Source organism: Podarcis bocagei (assembly GCF_964188305.1).
Source record: "Podarcis bocagei genome assembly, chromosome: 14".
Lineage (NCBI taxonomy): Eukaryota > Metazoa > Chordata > Lepidosauria > Squamata > Lacertidae > Podarcis > Podarcis bocagei.
Genome location: NC_138139.1, coordinates 27909163 through 27925334, shown reverse-complemented (window position 1 = coordinate 27925334; position 16172 = coordinate 27909163). Strand labels below are relative to the sequence as shown.

Sequence of the window (16172 nt, the reverse complement as noted above, 5' to 3'; positions counted from 1 at the left end):
TGTCTGGGCCTTTCTATTACATCCCCCCTCCAATTACATAATTAAAGTCACCTATGATATTCTGAGGCATTCCTTTGACACAGGCTACATCCCACTGGAGATATGTATATAATGAAGGTTTATATGTTTTACAAAATGTTCTGTTTTCAACAATAACTTCCATTACGCCATTTGTCTCTCAGTAGACCCTGCTTCTGCCTTTATAGCACTTGTGAAAAACAAAGTGCTTATAAAACCAGGACTCGAGAATATAGATCTTGACAAGCAAGCAAAAACAGCAGTTAAAGGGCACTTGCCTCCCTCGTAACAAGGCCTCCGTTCTGTTTTCTGGGCTGCTTTCACTTAAGATTTTGATTTGCTTGCTTTTGCTTTAGGGTCGGTTTTGTTCAGTGCCTCAAAACTTTTGAGTCCCTTCAATCATTACGATGATGTGCTATGGGTGGCGGGGGGTGGGGGGTGGGGAGAGCTGCAGATTCACCAGCTCCTCTGAGTTGATTACATTATCCCAGTCAATAGGTTATTTGGGTAATTTCTAGGACTGTTTGCTAAACCAGTTAAAAGGCATTTCCCCTCCTAGCTTTTAATCAATGGAATAACAGATTCAAATAGGTATTATTAACTTAGTGCAGATTAAACTTCGTGGATAACCATTTTTTCTCAGCTAAATAATCATAGATAATTTGTTTGGGAAATCAGCTTAAAGCACAGGGCATAAATAAAAGAGCTGTAAGCACACAAAGCTGGATGGAGAGAGCCTCACATGCGCACCAGGGAGCTCACAGAGCTCCAATACACAAGGGCCCTCCCATTCACTACAATGGAGGGGTCAGCACCCTGTGTGCGACAGGGACAGCTGCATGGGGCGTGGCTCCCCCTACTGGAATGAAAGGAAAAGTCCCGGAAGGGAGGGGAACTGCTGTGTGCCAACCAAGAGCTCCCAGGCTCTTCTTTATTTTTGCCCATATTGACCTGGCAGACCAATAAAGTGTTTTCTTTCAATACGACGTTTTCCTATGCATTTTCTCAAAGCCCCCTTTGGCTTTCTGCAAACTAGCTTTTCCTTGCCATGACCACCAAACAAACAAGGGATGAATTGCATTTCCATTTATTGAAAGAAATTCATAGCACTTTATAAATGAACATTTATAAGCAGTTTGCTCTAAAATATCATGATGTTCAATAAAATTTCCTAAAAATGAGATGAAAGCAAAGCAAAGCTGTGCCTTACAAGCAAAACCAAGAACTGTACCAAACAAAAACAAAAAAATAACAATTAAGAATCAAGAGTCCAGGAAAGCTTGGAGAAGTGCATTTTTAAAAAGAGGTGCTTCGAGGTCACTGCTGTCCCCTCCTCGCAAATTCCCCGAGGGAGGGCACTGCAGAGGGTGGGTGCTGTCAATAGGATGGCACACTTCCATATTATCACAAAGTGATAATCCACTGGCCATGCTATAAACCAACAGGGTCTCCTGGGAAGATCTAAAAGGTGGGTTTGGTCTGTATCAGGGTTGTGGGGTGGCGGAGAGGCTGCTAGTTATCCCGGTCCCCAGTTGTTTCTGGGGAACCTTTTTGCAGCCTGAGGGCCACATTCTCTTCTAGGGAACCTCCCGAGGGCCGCATACCAGGGCAGGGTCAGAGGCAAAAGTGGGAAGAGCAATGAATATGCATTTTACCTTTGTGTACTAGGCTGGTTCAAAGGACACTTCCACACACCCCTCCCTATCCTTCAGTGAGGCATGTGGCCTAGGCAGAATCTCAAAGGTGAGATGGTGAGACCTGGAAGGCAGGATTTGGCCCTCAGGTCCGAGGTTCCGCATCCCTAGTTTAGGCCTTTAAATGTCAACAACAAAACCTTGAACTTGGCTCAGCAGCTGACAGCGAGTGCAGATCTTTCAACATCAGTGCAATATATGTACAGGTGGGTGTCCCACTAATCAACCTAGTAACAGCATTTTGTACTAGCTGCAGTTTCTGAACCAGGCATAAGGGTAGCTCCGCGTACAGCACATTACAACAGTTTAATCGAAAGGCTATCAATGTGACCACAGCAATCAAGCAGCAACATGTTTTCTGCACTGTATTTCAAGTGAAGTGCCACTTTTGTTTTGTAACCTGCCCATAATCTCCTTCCCTTTTGAAATCTGGATACCCACTCAGTCCAGCAGGAAGAAACTTGCAGCAAAGCGGGTTCTTACTTTCACACGTTCCCGCCTGGGCATCCACTGCAAAGTAGGTGTGCTATTCCTGCCTAGAGGCTAAATTCCAGAATCTTTTCTCATCAGTATTTGAGGAATTTCTCAAGGAAACGCATTTGAGACAAGACACATTTTATATCTGAATATGAATTTTGCAACAGTTGGATTCTCCTCAAAAGCTAAGAAAATTAACCAGTCAGCTCTCTACCTGATGTATGAACAACACAAGACTTGGGCTCTAACAAATCAATAGAACGGATTTTAACTGCTGGAAAGGAGAACACACAACACATTGATCTAGGCCATAATAACTCTTCCAGCTGGTGAGTTAATCCTCAGGAAATGCCCAGTGCCTATGGTGTGGTTCCTTGTGTAAAATGGATATTAAATGTATGCTTGGAATATGGTCCATCATTGAACGATGCTGGAGGTGAACAGGCTCTGTTGCTCTTCAGAGACTACTGGGGCATACGTAGCTTCTGAGAAGATCCAGACACACATGGCTTGGTTCCTGCAAACATATGGATGTCGCCCTCTAAGTCCTACTCAGAGTAGGCCCACTAAAATTACTAAGGTACTCTGAGTAGAACTATCATTGAATACAACCCACAGGCCTCAATTTACATAGAAGCAGCAGCAAGATTGACCATGAGATTGGCACGTGTTTAGAACCTAAAGGCTAGAAGATGAAGCCACCAAGAGACGTGATTACCTTTTCACATGCCCCCCATAGTATGTTTCAGCACCAATTGCATAATATATCAGAATTACTCATGTCAGGTGGTGTCATGGGCTGTTCTCATCATCTTGACTCAGCCAACCCATGACAGGTGATGGCTGGGTCTGATCAGTCAGGCTCAAATGCCTTTCCTCCTACATTGCCTGTGGTTTTGTTTCACCAAAAGCCTCGCAGGCTAAGCTCTGTACTGCAGAAGTGCCATCTAGGCCACAAGAACCAATTCCTGTCCATTAGGCCCTACAAAGCCCCAGCCTTCTAATCAATTCATCATACTGGAGAAGAAGAGTCTGCCTCTGTATGTTTTTGGACAAGACTTGCTTTGGATCATCTTGCTTTCACTTGGAACCTTTGGGAATGTACTTGCCTTCTGACCTTTGCCCAATGTTTCTAGAACTTGACCCGGGAATGTGCTACTACCTGGACAACCAGCAAAATACGGCCCAGAAGCCTGACCCCCCCCATCAAACCCAGACACACAAGTACTTTACTGTGCACACATTCAGTCTAAGCCAAGAGTCAATTCATGTGGAATACAGTCCCAATTTCTAGACTCCCTTGAGTGGATTCATCCTAGCCAAGTGGATAGAAATTAAGCATCCTATCCTAAGTGGTTTGGGGGCAGGCAAGCAATAGCACAGTGCTCAAAGTAATGTGGAAACCAGGCAAAAAAAGTAAGGATCTGTGTGTGTCTTATTTCAGCAACTTTGCAACTGGTGTACTAAAAACCCTTCAATTCCACTTGATCCAAATTTCCATGATGTCACTAGGGTCTTTTTCATTGGCCCCTGGTCTCTTTCTAACCACTCCATTTGCAAATCAGGGCCATTTCAAGACATTGTGAGTCCCTAAGCAGCTGTTTTGCACCTGATATGCAAAGCCCAGGGTCTCTTGCACCTGATGGTGCAGCTTTCGAGGCTCATATGGCTGGTTCTTGACCAGCTCCTGAGGATGGCAGGGTAGGGCAGTTGCTGCAGCCCGCCAAGAAGGTCAAAGGAAGCAGTTCCTAGGCAGCATTGCTCCAGGGAATAATGAAGCTGCCTGTATGCCACTGAGCATTGGGTGGTGAAGGTTGTAAAGATTATTTTCTATGTGGCTTGGCTTGCTTTCATGAGCCACCTGGACTCTGGGGTGACCTCTCAGTCTGCCCACCTCCTACACTCTTCGCTGGCTAAGGAAACACATAAATGCCTGGGGGTCCACCAGAATTCAGCCAATGGCTGCTTCACTGGTGGTACCTAATAATATTGCCTCCCCAAGCAACTGCTTGCACAATCAAGCCAGACAGGTGCAGGTATTTGTCACCTATGCCCAAATGTCAGGTACCCTTTTTTTTTCTTATTTCAAAGTTGTGAGCACCCAGTAAAAATCTGGCCACTTTCTGTTGCCTAAACAGCTGCGTTTATGCAAAAGATTCATATCACTATGACAGGGTTTTTTGTGTGATTTTAAGATATTTAACTACTCTTTGACTGTACTGGCAACAGATGTTTAATGATATATTTAATTTTTAGATTTAGCAAAACAAGCATAGATCATTGGTTATTTTCTGTAAAGTACAACTCCGGAAGGATGCCTAAGTATACAGTAAGTTCCAGAGAATTTATTTGAGCCTTTGAGCTACTGATCTAAAATGGGAACTGGGAAATTAGTGTGAGAGTGTTCGAACAAGTCTAATAGGATTTCTAGTTTGCCAAAAAAATAATGCTTCCAGAAGCACAATCTTTGGTGTAATCTCTCTCTCTCACAACAAGACAGATGGCATCATTAATTGCCTCTATATCTAATTAAGTTGGGGGGGGGGGGACTCAGCTTAACTAATGCTAAAGTTGTGGCACAAGCTGGGAAATGCAGGAAATTGCAAGGTAGAACAACTGAGTGGAAACGAAAAAGGAAACAGGAGCTGATGGGAATAATAACAGAGCAGGAAGGTGTTTTTTTCTGGTGATGACAAAGGGGTGAAATTCTTCCTGTGGAACTGCCATCACTAAGGAAGGTGGGTGATGTGCCTGCATCAATGCCTTACATTTCTGAGTAGAGCAAGTTTACCCAAATATTGCAGTTTCTTGCCTATTAGAAATGTTTATCATTGATGACAACTACACATCTTCTGCGTTAAAAAAAAGTTAGTGGACATGTTTTTGTTTTTATTTTAGCCCCTATGCATATCTATGCTTATTTATAGACTTATTTATTTACTTTGGGCTTTGGGGTTAATTTAGGATGCTGGGTACTGAGTTGTAGTATTAATTACAAGCAGGCTATTCTGTCATGCTGGGTTTGTGTATTTTTTTAAAGCAATTGGATATGCTTGGTTGTAAGTTGGTTTGGGCAAGATAAAGTGACTAACAAATTTAATAGATAATAAATAAATAAATAAATAAATACATCAAGGGCTTTAAATATTTAAATATTTAATTATTAAATGTTCATTTGATTGTAAACTGCTTTGATAGGTGGTATAGAAGCCACTAATCAATCAATCAATCAATCAATCAATCAATCAATATTTCTGTCTCAAAGATTAGCAACAGAGAGGTCAATTTGTTCTTGTGCTGGTGCCACTGTCAACCAAGGGCACTCAGGGTTTACCTCCCCTAAAGGATTTGGTATAACAAGCCCCTACACAGTATCAACATCTCCCAGTTCCTGGTGTGAACTTCTAGGTCACACAGCCAGAGTAGGGGTGGGAGTAGAGAGAGGAATTATATGCAGTTCATACTTAAAGGCAAATCTACCTAATTCACGTTTCCTGAAACAACATGAGAGCTGAAATGCAACTGTCCTTCGAATGCAGTTCTCAAGTAATGCGTACAAAAATACATATACTAGGTTAAGTGTGTATATAGTACATCATATTGGGGAAAAGTACTTGCAAAATGTGTATATTAGGCAAAATCGCATACTGTACAATGATTTGTACATTTAGGAGAAATTCAGACTAATATGCTGATGAACTTTCATGAGGACTTAAAAAAAAAAAAAGGATTTGCAAACTGATGTGGTAATGTGAAGAACTGAACTTAAGAGTGAAAAAGTGAGAAACTGAGAGAAACCAAAACTGACAGATGGGACCATCCTTAAGCCAGGCAGGACTAAAAACTTGATTTTTAAACAATGGTTGCTGTTTTCAAGGTAATGTGTTGTGAATCTCATCCCTGGAGAGAAGAGGGAGTACAAGCAAAATGTCATGTTGTCACTTTCCTCTTAGATTTGTACATTGGTTCCCAATACAGTTCCAAGCACAATTCAAAGTGTTGGTGCTGACCTTTAAAGCCCTAAATGGCCTCAACCCCAGTGTACCTGAAGGAGCATCTCCACCCCCATCGTTTAGCCCGGACACTGAGGTCCAGCTCCAAGGGCCTTCCGGCAGTTCCCTCCCTGCGAGAAGTGACATTACGCCCCCCCTGTGGAATGCCCTCCCATCAGATGTCAAGGAAATAAACAACTATCTGACTTTTAGAAGACATCTGAAGGCAGCCCTGTTTAGGGAAGTTTTTTAGTGTTATATGTTTTATTGTATTTTTAATGTTTTGTTGGGAGCTGCCCAGAGTGGCTGGGGAAACCCAGCCAGACGGGCGGGGTATAAAGAATAAATAAAATAATAAAATAATAATAATAATAATAATAATAATAATAATAATAATAATAGTAATAATAATAATTCCAATGTGTCAACCTTTCTGGCCTGATCTTTCCCTCCTCCGTTCCAATGGAACCTCTGGAAAACCACCATTCTGCCAAACCCACCCAATCTGTCTTTGTAATACAGCATGTTTTCTTCGGATGGAAATTACTAGCCTGTGAGAGGAGGAGAGCGGAGTGCTTTCCTCTCTCTCTCTCTCTCTCTCTCTCTCTCTCTCTCTCCCACCCCCCCACTCCACCTTTTATCATGATCACATTTCACAGTATCTGCAAGTGTGTCACAGGAATTTAAGATTTCACTTTGCTGACTCACCTGCTGCCCCATGGTTTGAGGGTGGATGAATGTCACAAAGTCAATGGAGAAGTATCCAACCACTCCTCTGGATCTGCAGGCCTCTCCAATCTGAAGACACAGCCCGTTAAGGACCCGCGGCTCAACGGAACACTGGGGAAGGGTGGTTCCTGTGGAGCGCAGGGGACCATCTGCATGGAACTGGTCTCCAGAGGAAACCATTGAGATCTCTCCAGTTGGCTCAATTAGCATGTCCACTTTGAGGCTAGTGATGCTGTCTGAGGGCGGGAAGGCTTCTATGATGCCACCTAGAGAGAGAAAAGTTGCCAGGATTCCATCAAGCAGTGCCCCCCCTCCATACAAATTAAATGCTTGTTCTGGGATGCAGTATTGCCAGTATTTTCTCTTGAATGATTGTTGCCTTCCAAAAATAAACAACTTATCAGGGAAGGTCCTGCCTGGTTTAACGGAAATATTAACTTGACTTCAGCTAGGAACTGTGACTTTCAGTTTCCTCTGTGCTTATAAGGAGAGCCATTTTCTAGCCTTGGATGCCACCTGAAAGGGCATGTTTGTTGTTAGAGAGTCATTATTGGGACTGGAGGGATATAATTTTGTGTACGTAGAAGTAGAGATGAGATCAGGATTCCCAGGAGAAAGATGGAATGGGCATAGCCGCAATGCTGAGCTCCCTAGAGAGGAATGGCAGAACAATGCAACCAGATCAATATATATGCTGTGCTTCCATAATTATGTGAGCCAGCACAAAACTTGAGACACTTTGCTTCAAGTTCATGAAGTAGTTGTTTGAGATCTCGGAAGCCAAAAGGAAGAGCTGAGCAGGAGCCCCATTGGTCAGGGAATGAGATTTCCATGATCTCCATAGCTTCTTGACCCAACTTGATTCTGACTAACCAAATCTGAATTGCTAATGAAGTAAGACTAAAGAGAATATGAATTGGCTGACATAAGGTCTTCAGAAGGTTGCAGAATTCTACAGTGCAGAATTTAGAGGTTCTTTTATTGCAATAATAGCTCACTAGCCTCAGAAAAGCCACAGAACACACTAACGCCAGAGCTAGCACTGTGACTTGAAGCCACAAAATGTTGCCAGTAGTCCTTTGAGATTTCTTTCTTCTCAAAGCTTCTTCTCAAGCATCTTTTGCCACCCAGGCAATTCCTAGCCATATGTCTGTTTCCATGTGTTTTCTAAAGTGTTTGTGTGGGTAGGGAGTTCAGCAGTTTCCAGCAAGGAAGCCAAGCCCATCACAACTAGGCGGAATCAAAGATGGCTGCCTACATCTTATTTTTCAACAGTTAAAACTGCAATGGGGAAATGAAAAGGGGCAGAGAAATATCTAAATGAATGAGAATGAAGTACCGGTGATATAATTATCCCTCATAGCACTTAGCAGGAACTTAGCAGTCTTATTTACCTTGACTCACAAATGTTTGGAGGAATTTTCCCCATGTAGGAAATCGTTTCTCATTGACAGCCTGAGCGTGCTGTGCTAAAAGGCCCGGCAGCTCCTGGGAGATCTTCGCCAAAGCTGGTTCCTGCAGAAACAAATTAAATAGAACCACAAGCAATTTTACTGCAGAAATGAAAACTGCTTGTGGGGTGATTAAAAACCAGGCCTCCAACAGGCTGTGTGGTTACTGTTTAACCACAGCCAGAAAGCCTTTTTTTAAATGTTTCCTTTATCTTTTTCCTTATTCTTCTTTCATCCATCTGAGAACATTTCCTCATCAAAGATACTTTCTTTTTAACCACTGGTTCTATTCTTCATTTCTTTTTAGCAGAAAACTGAACAAAATAAACAAAATGGGGAAGATGGCAGGCTACAAATATCTGTTGGTCTACCAGGGTGATGATAACTTTAATAATCCTAATAATCCTAATAATAATAATAATAATAATAATAATAATATCCATTCATTAGCTCCTTATTCAGATGCATGTTCCCATTCTCTCCTGAGGGCTCATGAGGGATCTCTATTTGGCAACAATCTACTCTGGCTTGTCTGCTGGACCCCACTAATTTGGCTAAACCTTCTGGGCATACCACTGTTGTCATTTCAGAGCACCTTGACCTTGGGTAAGGTAGCAAAACTATTACATTAAGTCACTGTGCATGAAGGAGATTCAAGGGATCAGCAATGTGCAAGATGAGCAGCATCTAGGGATGGAAGAAGGCAGAGATTTCTGTTCCAATCTGTATTCACCACCATCAGTGCCATTTCCATTCCGCTGCAGGTCAGTTCCTACCAAATACAACACTGCCTCTGTCTGCTATGTAGTGTAGGTTACATAACTTATGTAACTATGTAACTTATATTTATTTCAATGTAAAGGAAACATCGAAACAGTGTAAAAAATGAGCAGCTGATTACATATTGTTTGTGGACTTAACACAACAATGGCAACAAATACTGGTGGTATTTGCTTGACTGGTTTCCATTCCTGATCACAGGCGAACAAACAACCAACCAACACAATTTTGACTTCCTTTCCTGTTTTTGTCAGTATTCTCTGACATCTGTAGCAGCAACTCAGTGGAAACATCTTCCTCCATATAACATCCATAGAACCAAACACCCACAATGTTGCATACAAGCAAGCAAGCAAGCAAGCAAGCAAGCAAGCAAGCAAGCAAGCAAGCAAAGAGAACCCAATATTAATTTCACAGCCTTCCCAACCAGATGTTTCCAGATGTTTTGTACTGGCTGTGGCTGATGGGAGTTGTAGTCCAAAACACCTGGAAGGCGTCAGATTGGGGAAGGCTGTCAAAAAGTCAGAGCGCTGAGCAAGCACATCAAGCTTAGGGACTCTGTATGTTAAAACTCCAGGTTGCTTTTCTCTAGCTGCATCATGATCACTTCTTTGCTTCCCTTGGGCCTCTTTCCTTCTGCTTCATGACCCCTTGAAATTGGAAATGTCCCATGCTCCAAAAGAGGACCAATTGCCCACTTCGCACACCAATCCCGGGACTCTGTTCTTGCTCCCCTGGACTGCAGGATGGACTAGTGAAGCATCACACTCATTTCTTTTCCTTGCTAGACAGGGTTTCTCTTCGTTTTTAAATGCTGTGTTTTAAATGCGCTGTATGTGGAGGCAACGGCTTCTCTTAATAACACACCACAAAGTAAAACTGCTCTGTTGTGTTTGCCAAAAGGCAGTTTGTGAATTCTGAACACAAATGAACATCTTTGAGTCTCAGCCTGGGAACAAATTACCTTTCCCTGAAGCATATGGTTTAACTCACTTGCTTAAGATATCTAATGCCTGCAAAACAGAGAGAGCTTCAGAAGCTAGCCTTTAAAAAAAAAAAAAAAGCATCTGCAACAACTACAGGAGAAGCACTTCAAGACATTAGAGACATGTCAGCCTATCCTTCATCCCAGACAAACTGGTAGAAAGAATGATTTATGCTAACACTGTTAAGCACACAAACATATATAGAAGAACAAGCCTTGTTGATAAAAAATCAGCATGGCTTTTGAAAGGGAAGGTTTGGCCCAATCAACTTTTTAGATTTCTTTGGGAGTGTCATCAATCTTTGCTCTGGAAGATACTGTATATTTGGATTTAAAAAAAAAAAACACATTTGAGAAAGGTATTATTCTTACATTATATTCTTCATGCGTACAGAAAGCCTGATGGTGCCTATAAGGGCACCAGTGCTAACAGCTACTACTGGCAACTAATACTGGAGAGTCCCCTAAAAGCCACTGGCTTGGACAAATTGAAATTGCAGAGTTTTGAAAAACTAAAAAATAAAGTGTGAGATTGGCTTCATTATTACCAGATAATGGAGGCATATAATTTGGACAAGAAAATTGGCTTCCAGTTGGAAAAATCAAAATTGGAAACAGAACTGTTAGATCCCAAAACCAAGATTTTGTCAAAGATGTATAACTTGCTGTTGAAATGGAATACTCAGGATGAAACGGTAAAATCTGCTATGATTAAATGGGCACAAGATGTTGGACATAACATAATGATGGCTGACTGGGAACAGTTATGGACCACAGGTATGAAGTTCACAGCATGTAATGCCTTAAGAGAGAATATTATGAAAATGATATACAGGTGGTACATGACACCAGTCAAGCTTGCGAAAATTTATCACTTGCCCGATAATAAATGTTGGAAATGTAAAGAAACTGAAGGTACATTCTTTCACCTTTGGTGGACGTGCCCAAGGATTAAGGCTTTCTGGGAGATGATCTATAATGAAATGAAAAAGGTATTTAAATATACCTTTCTGAAGAAACCAGAGGCCTTTCTCCTGGGCATGGTTGGCCAACTGGTGTTAAAGAAGGATAGAACTTTCTTTATGTATGCTACAACAGCAGCAAAAATACTTATTGCAAAGTATTGGAAGACACAAGATCTACCCACCCTGGAAGAATGGCAGATGAAGGTGCTGGACTATATGGAACTGGCAGAAATGACTGGCAGAATCCGAGACCAGGGAGAAGAGTCGGTGGAAGAAGACTGGAAGAAATTTAAAGACTATTTACAGAAATACTGCAAAATTAATGAATGTTAGATTGATGCCGGAATGAAGTTAAGTGGTTTTAGCAGCAATGTTACAAAGGAGTATGTAAAAATGGATTGTTAATTATAATCTAAAGTTATAATATATTAAGATAAAGGATTAAGATAAAAACAAAGAGGGAAAGGATTTGCTGAATTAACTAACTGAACTGGAATACAAAAAAGGGAGGTGTGAGGAGGTCAGGGAAACAAGTAAATGAAAGACAAGACATGGAAAGATTGATTTGTTTTTAATTGTTTTTATTTTTATTTTTCTGCATTTTGCATTTTCTTTTTTCCTTTTTTTCATACTTTTGTAATCTTTTCTGAAACTTTAATAAATATCATTAAAAAAAAAAGCCACTGGCTTGCTCCAAACTTCTAGCAAAGAGAGAAGGTGCCGGGTATCTGTATACACTGAGGGAGGATTTGCTAATAAGTTATAGATTCCAATGCCATAGCAGTAGCACTGAACCAGCTGAAAAGCACCATATAGACAAGAGAGGGAAGAATGAATGGCTTGTGCTTTTCTTTCATGTATAACTAATTTAAGAACTAGTGAGAACTAATGATTTCCCATATTGGGGGAGGGGATTGCTTGGTCCACATAAATTTTCTCTTCATTGATTAATGCTAGCAAGATGCTCTATCTACAAATCAATAGGCACCATTAAGTTGCTTCTGTCTTATTTTCAGCGCACTAGATAAAGCCATTCCCTCTAGTCACTCTGGGCTGAATCCCAATGCATATATTTGCTTCTAATCAGGGGGTTGGGGAAAGAGAGAAAATCAGATCCTTGCATTGCATAGTGGCTGTTGAAGTTGCTTTTGCTTCACAGTTACAGTACCCAGTGCCAATACTGATGTCACATCCTATGAGACTAACAGGTTTATTGAAGAGCACTGGACCAGGGAGATCTGGGAGGAGATATGATAGCCTTCTTCATATATATATATATATATATATATATATATATATATATAGGGCTGTCATATTGAAGAGGGAATAAGCTTGTTTTCTTCTGCCCCAGAGGCTAAGATCCAAACCAAGGCCTTCAAGTTACAAGATATGAGATTCTGACGAAACATCAGAAAAAACTTTCTGAAAGTAAGAGCTGTTTGACAGTGGAACAGACTTCCACAAGAGATGGTGGACTTTTCTTCCTTGCAGGTTTCTAAGCAGAGGTTAGATTGCTGTCTGCTATGAAATTCCTGCACTGTAGGTGTTGGACTAGATAGCCCTTCCAACTCTACAATTCATTGATTCTATGTTTCTAAGCTAATCACCATCTCCCACCTAACCTCAGGTCACACACATGTGGTGAACAAAAAATGAAAGGAAAGCCTAATTGTTCTTCAGGAATGGATGAATCTATCAATTTTGGTTTCTCATTTTTCCAGTGTGAAGTTCTGTTCACCCCATCTCCACATAAGTTTGTGATTTTGTTTAAAGTCCTCATGAAAATTTGTCAACATTGAAGTGAGCATTTCTCCTACTTTACATATATTTGCTTGCTTTATTTGCAAGCACTTTTCCCAAACCTAATGCATTTTTAATATATTATTTTCACTATTTTATGCATTTTTATGCATGTACATTTGTCCCTAACGTATCATTTGGAAGGAGAACTACACTGCAAAATTCAGAAAAGTGCACATTACAAAGTGCACGTGGTGTATTCTTTCAGGAAGCGTGAATTAGGTAGGCTTGCATTAAAATGTGAACCAGACTGAATTTATCTCCCATCACTATTATTCACAGGAAAAGTGAGAGAACAAAGTGTAAAGCGATCCTGGCGGTTGTACTTTTTCTCCCAGATGGGTTTATTCATCTCCCAACTTCTGAGCTCTTACCACTGTTTAAAGTTCTCCCCAGAACCCCAAGGACTGAAAAAGTACTTAGCTGAAAAATCCACTTCCCAGTCAAAAGTTGTCTCTCATGGTTTCAGCCACTGGGTTTAAGAAAAAGCTTATTGTGAGGCAGACTGAAATGGAAACGCTGTTGGGTTCCTTCCGCTACACACACACATGCACACACCATCCAGCAGTTTGCAAGTACTTTAGAATTTGTTTCGTTGCTTGGGGGGGATGGGGTGTTACTCTCTGGTGCTGCAATCTACGCAAAAGAACAAAAATGCTGGAAAATGTTTTTGGAAGCGATCAATCGCCTGCCACACTTACTTAGAATTCAAATGCCGCTTTTAGGGCTGAATGCTTGAGTGTGCAACTGCAAATTTTAAAATTAAAAAAGTCCCGATTTTGCCTTTCATGAGAGACATTCTTTTGGAAGGTAACATCATGTAAAACAGCTGCCATTACCAAGTCACGCAAATGGTTTTTGTATGTAAAATGGCTTTGTAAAATATTTGCTCCATCTGCTGAAAGTAGCAAAAGACAATTTTCCCTGATACCTAATGGCCCATTTCAGCTGGATGGCAAGCGATTCGCCGGGGTAGCGCCTTGCATTATGTCGAATGGCGAGAACACTCCACAGAACTCTCCACTTATGCGGTATTATCTCCTCTCTGCTTCTTGAGAGGCCTGTCCCTCATTACCGCGGCCCGTCGCTCTGGATCAACGCACAGGCCGAGGGGCTGCTTTGGGCTGAAGAGGGCCTTTGTCAAAGGGAGGCACATATGCTGCGCTTCAACAGCGGACCGCCAAGCAGCCACTCGCCTCGACTATTAGAACAAGGAGGTTAGCCCTCTTTCAACTTTCCACCACTTAAACTGCTGCTCCCGTTTTCTCCACACCACATGGGTCACGCTATTCTCTTCTGGCTCGCTGTGCTCGCCAAGGATTTCAGTACGTACAATTAATCAATCCCTTTTCATTCTGAATTTGGCCACACACACAAAGCCTAGAGAACATTGTTCTAGCCCCAAACAACCCCCTGCAGCTCCAGGCTTCATTGTGGAGAGATCTCTCCATTTAGAAGCACATGGCTGCCTTGTGCCCTGAACCACGTCAACATCTGTTAACAGGCCAATAAAAACAAACAAACCAGAATGGGGGGGGGACTGCGTTCCCCCTCCCCAAATCCAAGCCCAATGAAGGAGCTACATAGGGACCGCAGGGGATCTTTTCGGGCGTGGGGTGGGGGGGGGGTGGACAGATACATGTCACAAAAATTGGGATCAACCCAATGTTTTTAAATAAAGGCAATATACTGAAACACACACAGGACAGCTTTGTAGCATTGTAAAGAAATATCACATATTTATACAATTTCATTCATTCATTCATTCTATTGTTGCTGCTTTTTGTTTGTAGCAAAGCAATCAGTCTGAACAATTTATTTTGCTAAGGTGCTTAAAATTATGCCATGTCTAGATATAGAGTTGGTCAGATTTCATTTCTTTAATAATGTGTAATAGGCATTTTTCTTTAAACAGGGAACACTTATTAATACTCAAAAGCTATTGTCACTATACATATTTCTTTTTATAAAAATTCCCTTCCCCAAACAATAATGCCAAATTTAAGATTTTTTTATTTGTTGAACAAACAGAAACTAGGAAGACCAGAGTGCAAAGGGCACACCCCTTGCACACCTTCCTATTTATTTTGAATTGTCTTGCGCAGTTGCACACATGCAAAGTGGTTTTGCCCTTGTCTTGCCACTGAAGTGCAAAGTGGGATCAAAAACAAATGTGAAATCTTCTTTCAGGCTGCTGGGATTGAACATTTTCCAAATACTTCCATTTTTTAAAAAACAGCAGCACCAAAAACATAATTTTAAATAATTTATTCCCTGATGTTATGTTCTATGTTTTTTTTATTTACTTCTGAGAGGAAGTCTACAAATGCTAAAATAGAATAAAAATTAAGTCCGTGGAAATTCACAGGAGCCCCCTGTTAATTGTTAGTTATTGAGTTCATTGTTACTGTTGTATTAACTGTTGAGATAGATGACTTTCAAATGCCCCTGCCTAATCCCAAAATAAAACAAAAAAAATCACCCTTTGTAGCAATACACTGTTGAAATCTGCATGCATTTTTAGCCAGCCTCTGCTTCTTTGAATTTAGCAGAATAAACATTTTAATATAATCTACAGAGGCACTTTATGGCATGTGATAACACTGACAAATTCCAGATTTTCTTTCGTGATCTTGCTTTATTCTCCTCATCTCTGCGCGGTTACTGCTAAAAACTGGCAGTTAAATTCAATTGATTCAAAATATTCTGAATCCATATGGCCTAAAACCCTGAAGCTTGAAGCTCTGATATTGCCTCACTGCTGTTTTGTAGCATTTGCAAAGACTTCAGTCCCCAGATGGTAGAAGTAACATTTAAACCTCCTTTTCTCTGCTTTGTACAATAGACCTTGGCATCATTTCAACTGTTTACTCCGGTAATTAACAGCACTGATACCACAACAATTACAACTCCTACAATCTTAACACAATAATGCTATGAATTAGTGAGAGCTAATGGCTGGAAGGTATAGTGGTTCCAGACTGCGAGATCCGTGCATTTTCCCCGAATAAAATAAAAGGTACCAAACAGCACGGCTCGCGGTAGACAATGATTACCTAGTAATTAGTTTACACAAAGCTTCCTATTTAATGGCAAAACGCTGTAATTAACGCGTGACAGAAAATCAAAGGGTGCTTTGTAAGCATATGAAAAATTAACACCGCAGGCCCATAGCTTTATGTACTGATTAGAAGAATATTAAATCAATAGGACATGCAAACCAACAGCTTGCATATCTGATTATTGTAGGTCCTAGGAATTTAACCAAGGGACATAATAAA

The 16172-nt window shown here is 41.0% G+C and overlaps 1 protein-coding gene across 5 annotated transcripts in view; it reads right to left on the bottom strand.

The window, feature by feature from the left end:
* Positions 1 to 16172, bottom strand: part of IQCH (IQ motif containing H) — an 83365-nt gene that overhangs the window by 18181 nt on the left and 49012 nt on the right. For all 5 annotated transcript variants that reach the window (XM_081171071.1, XM_081171073.1, XM_081171070.1 and 2 more), the window contains 2 exons: positions 8305 to 8425; positions 6890 to 7176 (listed from right to left, as the gene is read on the bottom strand). In XM_081171071.1, the coding sequence (XP_081027197.1) occupies positions 6890 to 7176; positions 8305 to 8425 (408 nt within the window). The remainder of the gene's footprint in view (positions 1 to 6889; positions 7177 to 8304; positions 8426 to 16172) is intronic.